Below are 21,951 nucleotides of genomic sequence, written 5' to 3' on the forward strand. Positions count from 1 at the left end.
TAGGGTCCCATGCTGGGACTCTTAACAACCATGATGCATGCACACCCCACTGGCCCCGCCTTTCCTGCTGGTGGACCCCAGTTTCTCCTAAGGAACGTATCATGGTACCCCCAACTATGAGGTCAGAAGGCTGGGTGGCACCTCAAGAAGGAGAGAGATTGCAGAGTCTTTATAGACAAGGATTCTCAGAGCTGTGGGATCTTGAACCTTTGTCAGTACAACACCGCAAGCTGAGGGAGAGCCGCAGCTCAGCCCCTGTGCTCCCAGGATCACTGGGCTTCCCTGGTTCTACCTTCAAGGTTCAGATTGAATTGTGGCCTGAGCTTCCGATGGTTCTTAGCATCACTTTTAGAGCAGTGGTCCCCAACTAGCAGCCTTAGGCACACTAAGATGACATAAAATGCAGATCCCGGACCCGTAGAGTCAGAAACTGGGCGTGGGCCCTGCAGTCTCCAGAAAGGGTCAGCTACCTGTGATGCAGCAGATGTGGTGACTGTCATGAGTGTGTCTGGCCCTGATGAATGGTCAGGCACTCACTCAACGTCACATCGTCAGTAGGAGGGGACAGGTTTGCTTTGCCTCTCTGAGGCCAGCATCCGTGTCCTGTGCTGAATACAGTTGGCCACAGCAAGAAGAGACAGCCTGGGCTTGAAGCCTCAGCAGAGTAGACTAGCTTGAGTATCTCCAGAGAACAAGATTGCCTGCCCTGCTGAGTCAGGTCCTGCGTCCTCACGGGCACACAGATGCTGGAAGATGTGGAGAACTCTCGTCCAGATAACTTGTGCTCTCGGAAGTTTGGGTGCCCGTGGTTGCCCCGTCAGAGCCTGGTGTTGGCAGGGGGTAATAGGAGGATAAGTGCAGAACTAGGCAGAACAGTGTAGTTTGGTCTGGGGCAACAGCCATGAAGTGTGTGTGTGTGTGTGGCGGGGGGAAGTAGGGTGGGCAGAAGGGGCAGGGTTTGATGATAGGTTTACCTAGGAGGATAAAACCTAAGCAGCTGGGTGCTTTCACCAAGCATAAGGAGGGGAAGGGGAACCATACTGTACTTGTGGGGAATCTGGCACTGGGTGTTTGGGCAATGTGGTCTGGCACAGTGGAAGTAGATGAGGTCAAGAAAAAAAAAAGCAAGATATAGAGTAGATTAGACACATAGCAGCATGGGTAACCTGGGACAGACAAGGGCAGGCCTCAGCTAAGTAACTTCTCTTATCCCGAGCAGGAAGTGCAGGTCATGTCAGATCCATGACTGAGGGAGCAGGAGGACTTTGCTGCAAAGTAACACTGGTACCTTTTTCTCAAGGGGCTGCGGGAATAGCCTGGGCAGAGGAGGCTCTGTCTGTCTGTCCAAACACAGCTCGCTTGAGTTAGGCTGACTGTCACAGGCTGGATCTTTAAATCTGCAGATTGAAAAGTTGCAAACACAGCTGGAGAGAGAAAAGCAGAGCAGCCAAGACCTGGAGACTCTGAGCGAGGAGCTGATCCGGGAGAAGGAGCAGCTGCAGAGCAACATGGAGACCCTGAAGGCTGACAAGGCCAGGCAGGTAGGCACCGTCTCCGCCGCCACCCCCTCGCGCTCGTGCTAGCAGGAGAGGCACTGAGGAGCACGGCCGTGTCTGGATGGACACTTGGCAGTGTCTTCCGACAGTTGTTCTGACTCTGGGAAGGAAAAGACTATAGTTCCTGACACAAACGTTCTAGTTTCTTTCTGTGGCTGTGACAGACACCATGACCTAAAGCAGTGTTGAAGAAGAAACGGTTTATTTCAGCTTATAGGTACAGCCCGTCATGAAGGGAGGTCAGGGAAACTGGAACTTTTGAAGGCTTGGTACCCCACACAGCACACTGCCAGGAAACCACTCACAGCCAAGCAAGTACGGAGGCCCTTGAGAGCCACTGTGCAAGGTTTCTTGGGGGCACTGAGGTCAGTGAAGAGAAGACACAGGGAAGGGACCAAGGCACAGGAAGCAGCAGCCTGTCCAGTGTATCCATGGTAGGAAGAAACTAGACAGCGGAAGGGTGTTGCCCAAGAGAACGCCATAGAGGCAGCTAGGATATCCCCTGGGTTCTGCTGACCATGACCAAGGGAATCACTAACACTTTCAACATGCCATTTAGGTTTAAGACCATGCTCACTGTATTGAGTGTGTTTTGATGAGCCATGGACGTGTTTGGGTGCACCGTAGAGTGCTGTTGAAGACTTCTACTTGGCAGCTCCTGTGTGAACCCAGATCACTGGTGTGGGTCCCTGCAGCAGCCTAGGTCATACCTAATGTGTTTGCTTATAGATCAAGGACCTGGAGCAGGAGAAGGGCCACCTCCACCAGGCTGTGTGGTCACTGCGGGAGAGGCCACAGGCCAGCAGCATGAAGGATGTGGAGAAGGAAAACAGAGCCCTCCACCAGGCTGTGACTGAGGCTGGCAGCAAGGTCAGCCAGCTGGAGCTAGAGAAGAAGCAGCTGCACAGGGACCTGGAGGAGGCCAAGGAGAAGGGAGAGCGGGCAGAGGTGCTGGAGGAGGAACTGCGCCGTCTGGAGAAGGAGAATGAGCAGCTGGCCGAGAAGCTGACCTCCCTGAAGACAGTCACCGAGAAGGTCGAGGCCCTGGAGCATGAGAGCCAGGGTCTGGAGCTGGAGAACCGAACGCTGAGAAAGTCCTTAGACACCCTGCAGAATGTGTCTGTGCAGCTCGAGGGCCTGGAGAGGGACAACAAGCAGCTGGATCAGGAGAACCTGGAGCTGCGGAAGATGGTGGAGACCATGCGCTTCACCAGCGCCAAGATGGCACAGATCGAGGCCGAGAACCAGCAGCTAGAGCAGGAGAAGGAGGAGCTGCGCAGGAGTGTGGAGCTGCTGAAGACTTTAAGCAAGAATTCAGAGCGCCTGGAACTCAGCTACCAGAGCGTGAGCGCCGAGAACCTGCGGCTGCAGCACAGCCTAGAGAGCAGCAGCCACAAGTCCCAGGCCCTCGAGAGGGAGCTGGGTGAGCTGGAGGCCGAGCGCCAGTCTCTGAAGCGAGACCTGGAGACTCTGCAGCTCACCAACAAGCAGCTCGAGGGGGCTGAGAAGGACAGGAAGGCCCTGGAGCAGGAGGTGGCCCAGCTGGAGAAGGACAAGAAACTGCTGGAGAAGGAGACCAGGCGCCTGTGGCAGCAGGTGGAGCTCAAGGATGCTGTCCTGGATGACAGTGCTGCCAAACTGTCGGCAGCCGAGAAGGAGAGCCGTGCGCTTGACAAAGAGCTGGCACGCTGCCGGGATGCGGCCAGCAAGCTGAAGGAGCTGGAGAAGGACAACAGGGACCTCACCAAGCAGGTCACTGTGCACACGAAGATGCTGACCACCCTGAGAGAGGTGAGCCTCGACCTGTTTCCGGGATGGGAGGTTCTGGAATGGAGGGGGAGCATAGGTAGCTCAGTCAGCCTGGGGGAAGGGCACGGGGAGCTCACTGCTCATTAACAAACCCCTGGGAATCCTTACCTCTTACTCTATGCCCCTGTGCCTGTGCGCCCCTCCACTCACAGTGGGTTGTGTCCCTGTCACTCACTATAGATCGGATTCTGTAAATGGAAGATGCACTTAACACACCACATCTCCTGCACATAAGCTTAGGCACACGGCATTCTGCAGTGCCTGCGATCCAGAGCTCTGGCTCACTGCCTTTGCCCAGCATTGAGAGACAGTATTGAACTGTGTATACTGCTAGCCTGGCATAAAACCAGGATTCCCCCAAACTGACCATAAATTAAAAGACAATCAATCACAAATCAGTCATGTATCATAGGGCTACGCCATACTAGACTACATATGGCTAAGCTTTTTTTTTTAATTATGTTTTTCCACATGAAATAAGTTTCAGGTTTTAGGTGATGGTCTTCTTACATTTATTTATTTACTCATTCATTCATTTATTAATTTGGTGTGTATGTAGGCACATGTATGTCACTTGCTTGCTGACAAGCCTGACGATCTGAATTTGATCCCCAAAACCCAAATAATGGAAGGAGAGAATGGACTCTCTCAAGATGTCTTCCGGTTTCCACATGTTCTTACTACTTCTGTGGTACTGGGCGTTCCTATCACTTCACGAACATATTGGACACTTTTTTTAAGGATATGTTTCTAGAAGTAGAGTGATGGGATTGAAGTGTGTGATCGTTTTAGCCTCTTGTATCTTCTGCTTCCTGGGCATCTGTTCTACTGCCCTTGGTACCTTTTCTTGGGCTGTTGGTGTGTTCATCATGGTGTGCTCTAGTAGGGAGTGGCCCAAGCCTCTGGCTTCGTCTCAGCTCAGTCCAGGTAGTTGCGGTTCACTGACTGGGTGCCTGGCTCCTTCTAGCTTAGAACTAAACCATCCCCTAGTGGACTGTCTTTCTGGCTCATCAGTGTGTGCCAGGGAGACAAGGAAGAGATCAAGGGAGAAAGCCCGACACGCTGCGGAGCTCAGCCGGAGGCGGCTGCAGGGTGCTATGTGCCTAGTGAGAAGGGAAGTGACTTCAAAGTGAGCCCAGAGCCTTGACAACGTAGGTTGAGCCAGGGAGGAACACAAGCCCTGCATGCCTCCCACAGCCCATGTCTGTACAGTTCAGGCAGTGTGGGCTGTGATGCAGTTACCAACTTCCCAGGGATCTCCAGGGCTTGTCACACAGATGCACGTCCGTCTCACCACAGCAGGACAGTCCTGAAGCAGTTGGCCATCTGACCTGGGACTTAGCCATCCCGGGTGCTGTTCTGCTCTTGTTTTCGTTTTTGAATACAGAATCTTGCTATATAGCCCAGGCTAGTCTTGGATCGTTGTATAGCCCAGCTAGCCTTGAAATCTTGATCCTCCTGTCTCAACCTCCCAAGGGCCCAGCTGCAGCTTTGACCTAGAGCTCCACCATCTCAGCACTGGGCTTGGGCAGTGGCCATGGCAGGTTAGAAGGCTGCCGGAAAACACATGCCAGCTCGTCTCTGCTTCACCCAGGAGCTGATCCATGTTGCTCTAACCCCCAACTCATGGCCAGAGCTGCTCACCTGGCATCAGCTGCTGGCGTGGCCAGGAAATCTGGTGGTGGGGATACCATCCTGCCTGTGATTTGATAGGAGGGTTCGCTGTAGCACCAGGCAGGAGGTAATAGCTACTCTCAGAGATATGTGTGGGGATGAAAGCAAAATGGATTGAGGAGATGAACCTTGGGCTCATCGCCCACATTCTGAAAAGTTAAGCCAAGGTTTAAAATAAACTCCTTTGGGTGTGGAGACGGGTGGCTTGGTTGGGTGCCTGCTCACCTAGCTTTCACCGAGCCCTAGGTTGAAACCACAGTGTAAAATCGGGCATGGTGGTGTACACCTGTAATTCTAGTACTTGGAGAGACAGGAAGATCAGAAGTTCAGGATCAGCCTCAGCTACACAGCAAGACCACCCTGAGTTACAGTAACAAACAAATCTTTATCTCCTTGCTTTTTTTTTTCGTTGTCGGTATTGAGTGTTTAATTAACTTGCTAAATTTGTAATTTAAAAAGTCAATCATATTAGTAGAGATCATTCTCGCTACTAAAAGTCAGCACCGTGGAATATTTCTGACCTGTTTTGGAGAAGGAGGACATTTTGGATCCATCCTATGTTGCTGTGTGGTCTATTGTTTCTAGCATCGAGAAAGCTGGGAAAGGGTGTTCGTCCCTTTTCTTTTGATGGAGCATCCTGGAGTTGACCCCCTCGTCACCTCACTTTCTTGCCTGTAACATCTGAAACCGCCAGGCTTGGGGAAGAGGTGGCTTGAAGGTGTGACACCGTCATGAGGCCCTAGCCTCCCTGCCGTGCCTCTGCCAGACTCCTGTCCACAGTGGTATTATCCTGTCTCGTAGGACCTGGTGCTGGAAAAATTGAAGAGCCAGCAGCTGACCAGCGAACTGGACAAACTGAGCCAAGAGCTGGAGAAGGTTGGCCTCAGCAAGGAGCTGCTGCTGCAGGAGGATAACAGTCACAGTGGCACGTAAGGACAGCCCCTGCACGCTAGCACAGTGCTCTCCGATGAATCTGAGCTCCCGGATCTCAGCCTGAGCCGAGATCTATTCTTCACTGCTGAAGTCACTGTATCACGTGACCCTTTGAGTCTGTCCTTAGTTCAAGTCTTGTCCCTGGAGAGTCTCAAGGAGGCAGGGAAGGAGATTGTTGTGTATGTTAAAACAGCTGTGGTGCTGGAAGTGAACCCCGGGGCCTCTTGCATGTTTGACAGGCTCTGCACTGACTGCCGCCAGGGAGAGCCACATCTCTCTTAATGGATGACTACAGCTTTTCTCCTAGCGATGCCTTCTTGAATAACTTGACTTTTCTGAGAAGTTTGTAAGCACCAAGACTCACATGCCGGCTTTGACATGTCTGGTGCGGTGGGAGGCTGCAGAGCTGCCATGCCCTAGCTCTGTGACCTTGAGCCGGTTGCTGGTGTTTGCTGAGATGGGTAGAAAGCCATCTATAAAGTGGCTGTGCTAGCACACCTCTTTAAGGAGTAGCCGCAAAGTGTAGCGGTGACGTTGCTGTGGACATGTCAGCCAGGAAGGGCTCTGGGTCCCTGTGATACCTTCTGCAAGTGGCATCTAAAACCAGCATAGTGGGAAGGGTGTGTGCTGGCCCCAGGAAGATGAGATTGGGGGTGAAGTGGCATGAAAACTGTACTATTGTATCTTTGTATTTTCAGAAAATGCAAGATTTTGGAAGGCAAAAGTGAATCGGCCTTGAAAACAACACTGGCCATGAAAGAAGAAAAGATTGTGTTTTTGGAGGCCCAGGTGAAAGAGAAAGAAAGCTTGAATCGCCAACTGCAGATTGAACTGCAGCTGGTAAGGACCAGGCTGAGGTCCTACCTGCCAGGCCTCTGCGACAACCATGGCAGTGTCCTGGGACACATGAGGATGAGCTATAGACCCCTGAGGGTGCCCACCTCAGGGTATAGGAGCTGGCACGACAGCCAGATGCATGGTAGGGAGGAGGCTGTGGCTCAGGGCAGTTCCACACCTCCTGGTAAAGTGTGGGAACCCGAAACAGCCCAGAGTGCCAAACGGAGCCCTGCAGACTCAAAGGCCCCTTAGATGGGACAGGACCTTGTATGAATATGTGTGTCAACTCTTGGGCGCATACAAGAACACATTCCCATACATACAGGCGACATGTGTGCACAGTCTACATGCATATAAATATGCTTCCCTCATTCACATCTTCCACACGTGTCAATAAGGAGCGCCACATACACACACACTTGTGTATTCTATCTCCATCTGTGTATGGGTGGGCTGGTACCACGTGGTACCATTTCCCTTTTTAAACATATGGCACATTTCCTGGTTACAGAGCTGACTTGGGATTTGAAGTCAGGCAGATGCAGAGCTGGCAAGGCCCTTGTGAGATGTATGGCTGTCTATGCCCAGTTTTGCCTCTGTTGTGTGGTGTAGACTGGAGGCCCAGGCAAGCAACAAAACCTGCCAGTCATGTAGCTAAAGGTGGGGACTAAGACAGGCGTAGGTTCATGTCCCCATCTTTTGTGTCCTCTCTGGGGAAACACATGGCAGAGGAGAGTATCCGGCCTGTCCCTCCTCAGGTAATGAGTGGGTATGTGTCTTAGGCTTTGGTGAGGAGTCCCTCCCTACCTACTAGTGGGGCTCCTGCTAGCTGCTTCCTGCCTGAGTCTGCTTTCCAATGCTGCTTGCAGGTAAAGGACGAACGTGAGCAGCTCAGGCAGACCCAGGAGGATAGAACACAGGCACAGGATGTGCTGAAGCTCCCTACGGGCAAGGTGGTCACCAGTCCCCAAGAAAAAGAGGCCTGGGAGCCCAGCCACAAAGAGGCCACCATGGAGCTTCTCCGTGTAAAGGACCGGGCCATTGAGCTAGAGCGCAGCGTGAGTGGGCCGCCCTTGAGCTGAGTGTCTTATTAGCAGCTGCCCCCAGAGTATATCACCACTGCAAAGAATATGGATGGCAGAGGCTACAGAGGCTATTGGATTTAGTAGGACACTTCCTTAGTTGTCCTGCCTGGTCCCTTTGGTGCCTTTCGGTGTAGTTCCTTCAGGCTTACAAATACAAGGGGGTGCACCCAGTCTCCTAGGATGACCTCCCTGCCTGCGGTGACAAACCTAGAATCTGTGCACCAGCCTTTATCCCCACAATGATGTGTTTTCCAGCGCTACTTCCCAGTACCACAGCCCAAGCTGTGTCTGAACAAAGCTTTATTGACACGCAGTCACCTCTTACACTGACGTGTGGTCTGCGCTGCTTTCCGGCGGCTTCGGCAGCCTTCATTGTTGACATTTTGAAGTTCACTGTGATGCTTTTCAATAGACAAACAAGCTGAGACAGAAAATTAGAGGCTTTCTCAAAGTCACATGCTAATAAGGGGTAGCACCAGCCTGCAGCCCATGTCCTGGCTCCTAACCTGGTTGGTAACATAATACATATGATCTTTGTTAGTCTCCTACCCTTCTTTTAAGTAGTTTATCTTTGTGTGCATTGGTGTCTTACTTGTACGTGTGTCTGTGTGAGGGTGTCAGATCCCCTGGAGCTGGAGTTAGAGATGGTTTTGAGCTGCTATGTGGTTGCTGGGAATTGAACCTGGGACCTCTGGAAGAGTAGCCAGTGCTCTTAGTCAGTGAACTATCCCTCCAACCTTAGTCTCCCACTCTTAAGTACCCTGTTCCGTTTGCTGTCTCAAATGTAAGGACAGCCATTGCTGAGGGCTTGAGCTCTGTGGTCAGTGGGGAGTGGCTTCAGCTCACAGAAAAGGACTCTTCAGGTATTCCATTCCAGAGGAAACAAATGGAATCATGAAAGTGGCTCTTATGCCCATGTGTCTCAGGTCCTGGGCAATAACTCCTGTAATCTTGTGTCATATTTTGAAAATTCTGTTAGTTGTCTGTTTCTAAGAGGAAAGCTATTAACTTCCTGTGCCTGAGGAACCCCAGCTCTGGGCTGTATCTACCGTTGAGGGTTCAGTAGCCCCAGGGCTCATGCCATGGGTAACTGGCGCATGCTTCTCCTCTAGAACGCAGCTCTTCAGGCTGAGAAGCAGCTGCTGAAGGATCAGCTGCAGCATCTGGAGACTCAGAATGTGGCCTTCAGCAGCCAGATCCTGACCCTGCAGAAGCAGAGCGCCTTCCTGCAGGAACACACCACCGCACTGCAGACCCAGACCGCAAAGCTGCAGGTAGTGGGACCCAGGGAGGCTCCTTGGTGGGAGCTGCAAGGCCAAGCATGGGGCAGTGGGGACTGGGTGGTTGTTATGAGGTTTGTTGTAGACGGGAGTCTTTGACGGTAGTAGGGTGGCTCATGAGACATTTCTTATAGCTGGGCCTAAAGAAATCTGGCTAAAACTTCATTTCTTTGCTTTTCGGTTTATACAAGTGAACATGATATGCACACATAAACACACGCACCCATACACACATACATACACACCAAAAGAGAGAGATTTGGAAATAAGTAAGCTCAGTTAAACAGTTTCTGTATTGTACAACCTGATAGAGGGGAAGTGGGGCTGTGATCTGGCTTCCGTCTGCTGGAAGCTGCCAGTAGGGCCAGCATTGCAGCCCACATATCACGTGGTTTTATTTGTGGCTATTAGGTGGTGGGAAAATGAAAAATTGCTCATTAATGTAATTTCTGGGAAAGTTGGAAAGCTACTATGGGACAGAGACAATAAACAGGAAATGTATTTGGCAAAGAGGTTGGGTTTGTTTTGTTAAAATAACAAAATAGGATGTTGATTTGTTACTTTGTTTTGTCTTAGAAAAAGCCTTTGTCTGCCTTTAATATCAGAGGAATTCTGGCCCCTGTTCAGTTTTCTGTTTTGGGATTATGTTAGAATATTCTAAAACACCAGGGGTTCAGATACGGACCACTAGTAAAAATGCTTAGCATACTCAAAGTCCTCAGTGCAGACCCTAGCAGAACAAAAATAACAGACACTATTGTCTGATAGTCTATCCTTATAGGTTTTTTGTTGGCTTGTCTAGAAAACAGGCTTTAAAAAAATAATCAGTAATGCCTTGTAATGGGCTTACCGAGACGGACAGTTTGTGGAGATGGTTCAGGATGACAACCTTTTCATAGCCAGTGTTTGTCATGTTGTCCCTCCCCCATCCCCACCCTTTCCAGAGCCAAGTCCTCAAGATCTAGAAGCATTGCCCGTGCCTGGCATGCCTTGCGGTCCCTCTGGTGCCGCCTGCGGCTGGTAGTCCTTGGCCTGCTCACCACACACAGGGCTCTGCTCTCCTGCAGGTGGAGAATTCTACACTGAGCTCCCAGAACGCAGCACTTGGTGCACAGTACACAGTGCTGCAGAGCCAGCACGCGGCCAAGGAGGCTGAACATGAAGGTCTGCAGAAGCAGCAGGAGCAACTGGCAACGGCCTATGAGGCCCTGCTGCAGGACCATGAGCACCTGGGTGCCCTGTACGAGCGCCAGTCCTCGGAGTATGAGGCCCTCATCCGACAGCACAGCTGCCTGAAGACGCTACACCGGAACCTGGAGCTGGAGCATAAGGAGCTTGGGGAGAGGTGGGCCCTGGAGGGAAGAGTGAAGCCTGTGGGGCAGGGAAGGGCAGGGGTAGAGCCTGTGGGGCAGGGGAGGGCAGGGGTAGAGCCTGTGGGGCAGGGGAGGGCAGGGGTAGAGCCTGTGGGGTAGGGGAGGGCAGGGGTAGAGCCTGTGGGGCAGGGGAGAGCAGGGGTAGGGATGAAGCCTATAGAGGAGGCAGCTATTGTGCTGAGCCCCTTAGGCTGTCCCAGAGCTTCTGGGACTTTCCTGAGGCCTCTACGCATCTCCTTCTCTCCCCCGCATTTCCTCTTGGCAGGCTGCTTCCCATTGTTGGTGCACCTGAGCTTTCCCAAAGGGAAGGAAATAGAACCTTTAACAATTTTTATGTGATTTTTGTCTGTCCAGCTGGGAATTGTGGCAGGGGACTTTGGAGCAAAGGGGTGTTATGGCTCACCCTGACTCTGGGTGACCCAGTGTGGACACTTGGAGATCTGCTCACTAAGAATTCTTTCTTCTTCTTCCCCGCCTTTTCTCCTCTCCTGACCCACAGCCCTGAGAAAATTCTGCTGCCTCTGTGCAGGGTTGTGCACATTCACACTTTAGACTGCCTATTCCAAGTCTAAGTCTAGAGGGCTTGCTTTAAAAACCCAGATCTGCCGGGCAGTAGTGGCACATGCCTCTGATCCCAGCACTCGGGAGGCAGAGGCAGGCCTGGTCTACAGAGTGAGTTCCAGGACAGACTCCAAAGCTACAGAGGAACCCTGTTTCGAAGAGCCAAACACACATACATACATACGTACATACATATACATATATACACACACACACACACACACTCCCATTATGTTAAATATTGAATGCATACAACAGAGCACAAAGGAATCCCATTCCTATGATCTTAGCACAGTTGGGAGGTAGAAGCAGGAGGGAGGGAGTGGAAGAGAGACTGCTCTGAGCCCCCAGGTGCCCTCCCCTGGTCACCCACTCTGCAATTGTCCTTTCATCTGCACTTGTCACTTTTTTTTTAAGGTAAACTATTGATATGTTGAAATACATAAATGTTAATTTTTCAACATTGGCAGTCCCAGGTCCTGGGATGTGTGTTATTAAAGTCACCCACTGTTGACTGAGCCCCTGCTCCTGTACTGCGGGTTCTAAATCCCTAACAGGTGTATCTAAAGTCCCGTCTGGAGGTTTATCTCCAGAGCCTAGAGAATCAGTGAGCCATGCATCAGAAGGAGGTTTGTCCAAAGAAGCCACCCACAGGAGTGGGACAGGAGAGAACTAGCGTCCCCTTCCCATACTAGCAAAGTGCCCCCACTGACAGCATTTCTGTCCAGTCCTCAGCAGAACAGCTAGGCACCGGATATATTGGTTATGTCTGGTAGGAGTGACTGACATGTAAGAAATCTCCATTGTAGGGATCTGCAAAATGTTATCGAGCCAGAAAAGCCTGTGGGGGTGCTGATGGTACTTGTGGGTAGAATGGTGGCGGCAGTGGATTTTCCCATCAAGTATGGCCTCTTTGCCTTCATCTAGAGTCTCCCTCCCATCTCTGTCCTTCAGGGCTGCCAAGATGTTGGCTTCAGTGTGACTTTTCCTTCCTACTGGATGGTACAGCTTCTGCCTCTGGGCATCTTTATCCCCTGGTTGTTCCCCCTCCAGCCCATACTATCTGAAGCATTTATTGGACCTATACTGTGTATATGGGGCTGTGTCTAGTCCCGGAAGGAGCCATGCCCCTGGCAGACTAATGCAGTGGAACACAGCATTGGCACTAATACGGGTGTGATCTCTGCTCTCAAGCGTCATAAAACATTGTCTTCTTAGTCTTTTAAAGATTTTTTTTATAATTTATTATGATTTATTTAACTTTATTTTATGTGCATTGGTGTGAAGTTGTCAGATCCCCTGGAACTGGAGTTACAGACAGTTGTAAGCTGCCATGTGGGTGCTGGGAATTGAACCTGGGTCCTCTGGAAGAGCAGTCAGTGCTCTTAATTGCTGAGCCATCTCTCCAGCCCCAAGATTTTTTTTTTTTTTTGGTCTATTTTTTTTTTTAAGACAGTTTTCCTGTGTATCCCTGGCTGTCCTGGAATTTACTCTGTAGACCAAGCTGGCCTTGTACTCAACGATTCACCTGTCACTGCCTCCTGAGTGCACCACCATCAGGTTTACTTATGTATTTTATGTATATAGGTGTTTTGTCTGTGTGTGCATTTGCACACCAGGAGAGGGTATTGTGTCCCAAGGACTACAGTTATAGATGGTTGTGAGCCACCATGTAAGTGCTGGGAATTGAACTCAGGACCTCTGGAAGAACGGCCAGTGCTCTCAACCGCTGAGCCATCTCTCTCCTTATTCTTTTTTATTTTTCTTTTTTCAAGACAGGGTTTCTCTGTGGCTTTGGAGCCTGTCCTGGAACTAGCTCTTGCAGACCAGGCTGGCCTCGAACTCACAGAGATGATCTCTTCTTAGAGTCTCAATGCCCATTCAGAGGAGGAAGGTTTTTGTAGTTGAGACTGACCCTGAAGGTCAAGGTCCTGGCTTGGTATAGCATGCCAGCTACTTACGTCTTTGGCTGGTTGGACACATGGCTGGAGGCACAGTCTTCAGAGTGATAGAAGTCTGGATTCTTTTCATTCGATGTTTAATTGGCTTCCTGCCAGATACTTGCTGTGTCGTGTCAAGGGCTCACTGGTAAGCAAGACTCCATAGGCTTGCGGGCCATGGCGGGCTTGATCTGTATGCTTTGCTGAAGTCACACAAGGAGAGCAGGAACTGGAAAGCCTTGCTGGTCAGTTTGTGGCCTTTACTTGTCAACCTTGGATGATTCTTCCACGGTCACTAACTTGGCTGTGGAAGCCAGACAGATCCCCACATCTTATCACGGTAGGGCCACCTCTGTGCTTTGGCTAATGGCCTTGAAAGCATCTGTCTTTGAGTCTCCTAACCAGATCCCTTACCTGGGGCTCCAGGGAGATGGCCCAGGCTCAGCTGATGCGGGGGGTAGACGTTAGAGAGGAGCCTGGAGACCCCAACAGAATGTTACATACTCTGAAGAGACCACTCCTTTCATGGACTTGGAGATCCCGGGTGATCAGCAGGGAGGGACAGAAGTCAGGGCTTGTTGATCCTCCTTGTGCTCTGCTGCCCCCCAGTGACAGCTGTGCAGCCTACAAGGATTGAGAAAGAAAGTTCAAGCTGAGGGGAGAGGGGAAAACCTCAACAACCCCTCCCCCCCCATGCCAGTGGGAACAGATGCGGGCTCCCATAGGGTGAGAAGGGTGTGAGCAGAGATTAGCTGTTTCATACAGTGGAATTTAGCTGTTTATTTCATGGTTTCCTTTAGATCTACTGGTTGTTAGTGGACTGCTTTGTAACATGAGTCTCTAAAAAGGGTGTAGAGTGCGGGCCTTATGCTCTTAGGCGACCTACAAAAGGGACCAGAGAATGGAAGAGGACTCTGGGCCTCTCACTCCACAGAGAGAAGGTCTCAGAGGAGTCCCCATTTTTCTGAGAGGGTCTGTTCCCATCTCCTGGGGTGTGAGTTGCCCATGGAAGATAAAACTTGGCCGCGCTTCCAATGACTGTTCCTCCACCAGGCACGGTGACTTACAGAAGCAGAAAGCTGAGCTAGAGGAGCTGGAAAAAGTGCTGAGCACCGAGCGGGAGGCTCTGCAGCGGGAACAGAGGACCAACGCCGTCGCCACAAGCGAGAACCAAAGGCTGAGAGTAGAGCTGGACAGGTGAGCACCCAGGCTCGCCCACCCAGGCCTGGGGGAGTGGCCCCTAAAAGTCTGTTCAGACTAGTGCTCACTAAAACCTGCTAGCGGAAGGCTTGTGAACTCCTGGTCACGGACTGCGTGATGCTGGCCAGGCGAGGAGCTGAGGGCTGTGCCAATGGGGATGGCATGGATGGTGGAACCAGCCAGTCCAGGGAAGGACAGGTCATATATCTGGATAGCATGGCCTGCTTCAGATGTCAGCCCAGCCCACGGGAGCCATGGTGGTCCTCCTTACTCAGCAGGTTCACCCAGTCACTAGTGCGCATCTGTAACCAGCATCTCAGTCCTGTTCATGGATCTTTTGTGGGTATATACAACATTCACAAAATGTCCCAGTCATCAGGTGGACCACAGTCCTCCCAGGACAGATTATTGCTGCATCTTCGGTGGCGTGAGTCCTCATCTTGCTATGTTAAACAGACCCAGGCACAGTGCTCAAATGCAGTCAGTGTCCTGAGTGAAGAGTGGCAGCCGTGTACCTAGCAGAGAAAACAACCGGTGTTAGATACGTTCCGCTGCCTAGAGTCGCAGGCTTGTACGTGTGTTTTCAGGGCTGACGTTTGGCACTGGACCACCAGTTGGTGTGCTCTCTTCCTGGGAGGGCCACCTCTCCAGCTCCCAGCTCTCCTCAGTTGCCTGGAGTTCTTTGGGTAGGGTTGAGGTCTCCTGAGGTCCCCGTGCTGGTTGCATTTCTTTGGTGTCCTCCTTGTTCAGCTCATGTTTTGGGCATTCATGTTGGTGAGACTTCATGGGTGTAGTTTCTGATGTTACTCTAGGGGATAATCTCACACAGTAAAGTCCCCGATCCTCTGGTTCTAAGAATCTTTTTTTTTTTTAAATTTATTCATGTATTTGTATGATCTGCCTTCAGGTACACAAGAAGAGGCAGTCAAATCTTTATTATAGATGGTTGTGAGCCACCATGTGGTTGCTGGGAATTGAATTCAGAATCTCTGGAAGAGCGGTCAAGTACTCTTAACCCCTGGGCCATCTCTAGCCCCTCTGAGAATCTTTTCCCCCTCTTCTGCAGTGTTCCCTGAGCCTTAGATGTAGGAATGTCTGTAGAAGTATGTTGGGACTGGGCTCCATGTCTCTGCATATCGATTGGCTGTAGTTGTCTGTAGTAGCTTCTGTTGCAAAGAGAAGTGTCCTTGATGAGGGTGAAACTACACTTACTGTGGGTGTAAATAAGGTCAACTGTTTATAGGTTGCCATTAGAAATTATGCTGGTTTAGTAAATTACTGGTTGTAGATTCTCCTCCAGTAGCCATGATTTCTCTAGCTCTGATTACTTAGCTAGGTTTTCCAGTGCCAGGCATGATATCCCTCCTGTTGAGTGGCTCTTAAGTCTATTAGAGAGCTGAGCTGTTGTTACTGACCAGTATTGCGCCTGTAGCGTTACCCATGCCATGCTGGTGGCTAAGGTGGTTCTTAGGTGTCCTGGCTGAGTGGGACTGTTGGTTTCCTTTCTCCTTAGGAAGAGTGAGGGCTGTGTTTTAGAGTAAAAATATTCCCCGATATTTTTTTTCCATAGTTTTTTTTTTTTCTATTTACTCCAGAACACCTAAACTGTAATGTAGAAGGCTACTGGCCTTGATGTCCTATTTAGGCCAGTATCTTAGCCTGCATGTGTCTTGTCCTCTCTCCCCTAACCCAGGCCAGCATGGCATCAGAGGTGCCCTCCTAGAGCCCCAGAAAACACGGCTGAAAAGCAGCAGTTTTGCTCAGAATTCTTACATTACACACAGGAGTTAACAGCTTGCACAGTCTGCCACTGTCAGAACGGGTACAGAAACCATAGCTGCTGCAGGCCTTTCTATCTCTAGAATGCTTTTCAGCCCCTTTGCCTGTGGCTCTCATCCCCGCAGGGTCAGTTTCCTGCACCATCAGCTGAAAGGGGAATACGAAGAGCTGCATGCCCACACCAAGGAGCTGAAAACATCACTGAACAACTCCCAGCTGGAGCTGAACCGCTGGCAGGCGCGCTTCGACGAGCTTAAGGAGCAGCACCAGAGCATGGACATCTCACTGACCAAGCTGGACAACCACTGTGAGGTGAGGCGTGGCTTCTGGCAGCTCTGCGAGGGGCTAGCGCTCCTCCTGGGTGGCTTCTCTGAGGCTGGAGGTGTCCTTGGAGTCAAGGTGAGACCCCAGAGCCCCCAGGGGTAGGGACATCTCAGAGGCCACTTTGTCTGACATTTGCTCCCTGAGGTTGGCAGTGGCTCCTGTCCTTCAGGACGTGGTAGCACCGTCTTCTTTACCTCTTCCTTTCGGTAGACGGCCATACAAGCAAAGTGGCCTGGAATTGAGTGTGGCTGCCTGGCTCCGTTCCCCTGGGTGATTCAGCTGCTGTTGACACAGAGCTGGGTCAGAAATGGCCACTGTGGGAAGCAAAGCCCTTCTTTAAATAGAATATCAGATAGACCCCACTGTATAGAGAGAGACTGAGGAAAGCAAGTGATTCCCTCCTGATTTCTGAGACACCCCCTAGTATCCAGTCACCCAGCCAGATCTGAGCTGCCCATGGAGGATGAGAGAGGAGAGACCCTGGCCCAGTGCCCTATCGGGGAGGGCTGTCACTGCTCAGGGAACCCATATCCACTGGAGACTGCCATTGCAGGAGGATTCTTTCGTGTGTTTGTATGTCTTTGTCTCTATATGTCTGTGTATGAGCGTGTGCGTGCATGCACATGCTTGCTGCTATGCATGGCTAGTGCCTTTATGAACTGAGCCATTTCTTCGGACCTCAAAGAAGTGTTCTAGCAAAGGAAATGGTCTAACCTCTATTGTCCTTCCAGTTCTGTTCATTACATACATATTAGTTGTAAAAAAACAATTGAAAAGAAAAAGGTAGATCCTTCGATTAGTGAAGTTAGTCTTATGGGGTTTCCCTCCTGTGGCATGCTGGGAGTTTCACTGTGGCTTACCCGTTAGCTCATTTCATCCTCAGTGAGGTACATAATGGACAGGAACCCAGTCTCTGCCTCTCACGCTTCTGGGCCTTCCCGCTGTTCTAAAACGAAAGTCTGTGAACTTCAGCCCACAGGCCAGAGGCTCCCTATACTACCTGCAGTTACACAGCCCATGGACTAAGAATGGCTCTTGACATTTTTAATGGTTGAAGGTAAAAATCAAACAAACAGTGATATTTGTGGCTAGGGAAAGTTTTATGAGATTTTTGTCAGTGTGTGTGAGAGTGTAGTTTTGTTGGGGCACAGCCATTCTTAGGTTGCTTTTGTGTTGCTAGGGCACAAGACACTAGATGTCTTGGAAGGCCCACGGTCTTTAGTCTCTGGCTTGGCAGAACAGGCTGTCTTTCACAACAGAGCTTCCAGTTGAAATACATGGAAACTACACGTGTGATTTAGCACTGTGTAGTAGCCACCTCCAAAACAGTTCTTTTCAAGATTAATAAAATTTTCTTTCTTTTTTTTTTTTTTTTTTTTTTTTTTTGGTTTTTCGAGACAGGGTTTCTCTGTGGCTTTGGAGCCTGTCCTGGAACTAGCTCTTGTAGACCAGGCTGGTCTCGAACTCACAGAGATCCGCCTGCCTCTGCCTCCCGAGTGCTGGGATTAAAGGCGTGCGCCACCACCGCCCGGCTAAAATTTTCTTTTTTCGGTGCTGGGATGTCAGGCAGCCCTCTACCACTGAACCACATCCCTAGCCCCAGAAAATTAATTGTAATAACATTTTATTGAACCAGTAGATCAAAAATACTATTTCATAATGTAATCTTGTATTCCCCTTTTTCATATTGAGTTTTCAGCACCCGCTCGTGTGTCTGGCTTCACACCTCCATTGGAGTGGCTCACCTATGCTCTCAGCAGCCGCAAGCTGCAGCTGGCTGCTGGGTCAGGTGTGCATGTAGGAAATGCAGGCTGCAGGCTCGCTGAGCCTTCCCAGGTCTTCATGGGTGCAGACAGCACCAAGATGGACACCCTGGGCGAGTGTTCCTTTCCCTTGAGAGGCTGGGTTCCCAGCGTAGCATCACAGTCTTGGTCTGTGTTTCAGCTGCTCTCCCGTCTCAAGGGGAACTTAGAGGAGGAGAACCATCACCTGCTGAGCCAGATCCAGTTGCTGAGCCAGCAGAACCAGATGCTGCTAGAGCAGAACATGGAGAACAAGGAGCAGTACCACGAGGAGCAGAAACAGTACATGTGAGTGCCGCAGTGGGCGTGTCCATAAGGGCTCCCCCCCCACTGTCCTCAGCCCCTACAGTACGCAGTCTTCACTCAGTCCCCTGAGTCATCTTCTCCTCCCCCAATACACCTGTTGCTTTCAAGACAGAGAACAGCCCCTAGCCATTAGGGTTGGAGGGTTGGAGTTGGAACTGTACCATTTTATGGAATGCTCTCAATTTCTGAAAGAGGTAGAGGTTAACTCATGCATGTGTGAGGTTTTCTGCTCCCATGTGCCCTCTCTTTGTGTGAAAACATATATGCGTGTGTGTGTGTGTGTGTGTGTGTGTGTGTGTGTGTGTAGGCCAGAGTTCAACCTGGAGTATCATTTGAGATAAGGCCTCTCATTGGCCTGTACCTTCCTGATTAGGCTAGGCTGGCTGGCCAGTGAACCCCCTGGGGTCCTTTTGTCTCGTCTCTTCCCTATTGGGATTTCAAGGGCACTCCACTTGGTCTGGCTTTTTATATGGATTCTGAGGCTCGAACTCAGGTCTTCACATGCATCCATAGCAGTTATTCTACCAACTGAGCTATAGCCTCTGCCTTCATCTGCTTTTTCTGAAGCATTATCTGCCACTGGGGGTGGGGGTGTGTCTCTCTCTACTTCTAGACTTGAGTTCATTTGTAGAAACAGGCAGCTAGCACCAGATGTATCTCAGGGATCAGATTAAAAACTGGGAATCAGTTTCTATCTCATCTGACTGTAGCAAGTAAGTTTGTCCTGTGCCTTGCTTAACCCCTCCCCCCCCCCCCCCCCATCCTTGTGCAGGCCTTGGGAGCCTGGAACCCTGGGGCGACAGGTATGAGCAGAGTTGTGTCCCCTCCCATGGGGATTAGAGAGGCACAGAAGGGCGCGTGGGGGGTTCCGTTTGTGGTGCTGAGTTGAGAGAGGCCAGGTTGGATAAGGAGGGGCGGGTGTGGCAGGTGATCTAGGTGCTAGGAATGTAGGCGAGAGGGTTGTCCAGCTAGACATTGCTTCTACTGGGACATCTGGAGGGATGCGTGTCATGTCACTTGTCAGCGGTAGTGAATGTGAGGAAGAACGCTGATGCTGGAAACCCACAGTTGTGCAAGCCCTGTGCTGCTGGGCTCAGTGCGCTTAAGAGGAGTGGGCCATGGTGGTGCGTGGCTTCCATCCCAGCACTCAGGAGGCAAAGGCAGGTGGATTTCTGGTAAGTTTGAGACCAGCCTGGTCTACGTATCGTATTCCAAGAGAGCCGAGGCTACATAGAGAGACCCTGTCTCAAAACAAAGGCAGGAAGTGGCATGTTTATGGAGGGGTGTGGTCACTGGACCCCTAGTGTTTTCCCAGCTCTCTCTGATGTAACTCTGCTGCCTCCTCTTTGCCTGATGCATCTGCTTGCTACCTCCTTCGGGATGGTTCATGTGCCAGCCCACACTGTAATTTGGGATCTAAGTGGCAGTTGCTTAAAGTTTACCCTCTGTAATCCATGTGGTAGAGTCGCCAGCCGAGGTTGGGCAGATGCTAACGAAACAGCGTAGAAGACTGGTCCTAGGGAGATTATTGGTGATGTTTTTTGTGTTAGAGAGTGTCTGTGTAAGGCCAGTGGATTGGCACACCTCTTCTCAGCTTGTTCCAAGCAGCGTGCACCTCATTGCCTTTTCCCATAGTGCAGCCTTCATGGGGCTCTTGGGAAAGTGTTCCGCATAGATGTTATCTTCTCTGCTTCAGCAATGAAGTAACCTGAGCAGTTACTGCCTAGGGCCTCACTTTCCCATGAGGAAGCTGGGGGCTTGGAGCCAGCTGACCACACAGAAGGCCCGCAGAGTTCAGCAAGCATGGCAGACAGGAAGCAGAGGCACTGGGACTGCCAGTCGCTACTGTGATGTTGAAAGCATAAGCCGGTTTCTGCCATTTAGAAGCAGAGATTTGCTTTGGCCCCTGAGCTTCTGGCTTTTCAAGGGGTCACCATACCCAGGTGCTTTCTTCCCGCATGGCTGCTCTGCCGGGGCTGGCTGCCCAGGGCATGCTCAGGCTTGCCACAGGCCCCAGTCTGTGGCCTTCAGCCTGTTGCCTTCTTGCTTGTTCTCTGAAAGCAGTGTGCCTCACAAGCTGTTACCAGGCCCCAGGGTGCCTTTGCTACACTGGCATTCAGTCTCAGTGTTCAAGTGCTAACGTGCCTGGTGGCATTGCTGCGTTAGAGTGTCTGCCTCAGGCCAGTGGTGCTGAGTTCTGCACAGTTTGGCCTGGCTGGGAAATCGTGGGAGTTCCAAGCGTGAGTTCCCAGGTGGTCAGAGATTTGCTCTCTTAAGCCCACTTAGGTGATCACAGGTGTTCCAAGAGGTGAATAGCTGGGTTTTTGTTTTGATTTTTTGAGATAGGAACTCACTTTGTAGCTTTGGCTAGACTGGAACTCACTGTGTAGACCTGACTGGCCTCGAACTCACAGAGATCCACCCACCTCTGCCTCCTGAGTGCTGGGATTAAAGGAGTGGGCCAACAAGGCCGGCTGGATGCATAGCTAGTACTGCTGACCCTAAATTCCCAATTCAGTGAGCAGTGTAGGCTTGAACCCCCTCAGGTCTGAATCCAGATTCCGATTTCTGATCTAGATTGGGTTGTTGAGTACTCTCACTTGTTTATTTAAACTGGATCGATCAGTTTCCTGTCCCTCTGTTCACAGAGACAAATTAAATGCTTTACGGAGACACAAGGAAAAGCTGGAAGAAAAAATCATGGATCAGTACAAGTTCTATGACCCTGCTCCAAAGAAGTGAGTAGATCTTAGATCGGTGGCACAATGATCATAGTCAGTTTAGTTGAGAGACAAGACAGTCTGGGAGCCATAGGATGGGACCAGCCCTGCGCCCCACTTATAGGTGCCCCTACCGCAGTGGTTCTTAATCTTCCTAATGCTGCAACCCTTTAATACAATTCTTCATTTTGTGAGGACCCCAAGCATAAAACTATTTTTTTGCTACTTCATAACAATAATTTTGCTACTGTTATTAATCTTAATGTAAATATCTGATATGTGGTCCAAAGGGATCACGACCACAGGTGGAGAACCACTGGCCTACGGCAGAGAAGAGCTCTCAGCCCTGCCCTGTATACCCCAGCTGGTCCTGTGAGGGGTGGCAAGTGCCAGCCAGCCCTGATGAGACACCCTGATTAGACTCACCCGTGAACCTTGATAACAGTCAGAAAGTTGTGAGTCAGTCACTAAAGTTGAATGATGTGGTTGACTTGTCAGAGTTTAACATGATGTCTACAGCACAGCCAGGGTCCCGGGAGGGAAAGGGATCGTGCGCAGAACCCCTGCTCGGGCCCCACAGTTACCAGATGTGGTATATACATTGGCCTTATTCCCTGTGTAGACACACTGTTTACAGGGATGGCTTCACAAGCCTGAACAGTGAATCTACCCCCATGAGCAGTGCCCCGGGTTATGGGGCTAGCTCAGTGCCTGTAGATTGCCCGTCATCTCTTGTAGTACTTTTCCTGGTCGCTGGCCTGAAGCCTTGAGA

The 21,951-nt window shown here is 50.8% G+C and overlaps 1 protein-coding gene across 2 annotated transcripts in view; it reads left to right on the top strand.

Moving 5' to 3' along the window:
• Ccdc88c (coiled-coil domain containing 88C) overlaps window positions 1-21,951 on the top strand; it is a 127,596-nt gene that overhangs the window by 81,077 nt on the left and 24,568 nt on the right. For both annotated transcript variants that reach the window (XM_038337617.1, XM_038337618.1), the window contains exons 14-24: window positions 1,404-1,541; window positions 2,286-3,347; window positions 5,841-5,968; window positions 6,671-6,812; window positions 7,679-7,867; window positions 9,007-9,168; window positions 10,242-10,519; window positions 14,102-14,245; window positions 16,153-16,339; window positions 18,296-18,441; window positions 21,108-21,197. In XM_038337617.1, the coding sequence (XP_038193545.1) occupies window positions 1,404-1,541; window positions 2,286-3,347; window positions 5,841-5,968; window positions 6,671-6,812; window positions 7,679-7,867; window positions 9,007-9,168; window positions 10,242-10,519; window positions 14,102-14,245; window positions 16,153-16,339; window positions 18,296-18,441; window positions 21,108-21,197 (2,666 nt within the window). The remainder of the gene's footprint in view (window positions 1-1,403; window positions 1,542-2,285; window positions 3,348-5,840; window positions 5,969-6,670; window positions 6,813-7,678; window positions 7,868-9,006; window positions 9,169-10,241; window positions 10,520-14,101; window positions 14,246-16,152; window positions 16,340-18,295; window positions 18,442-21,107; window positions 21,198-21,951) is intronic.

The sequence above is a fragment of the Arvicola amphibius genome, chromosome 7, assembly GCF_903992535.2.
Source record: "Arvicola amphibius chromosome 7, mArvAmp1.2, whole genome shotgun sequence".
Taxonomy (NCBI): Eukaryota; Metazoa; Chordata; class Mammalia; order Rodentia; family Cricetidae; genus Arvicola; species Arvicola amphibius.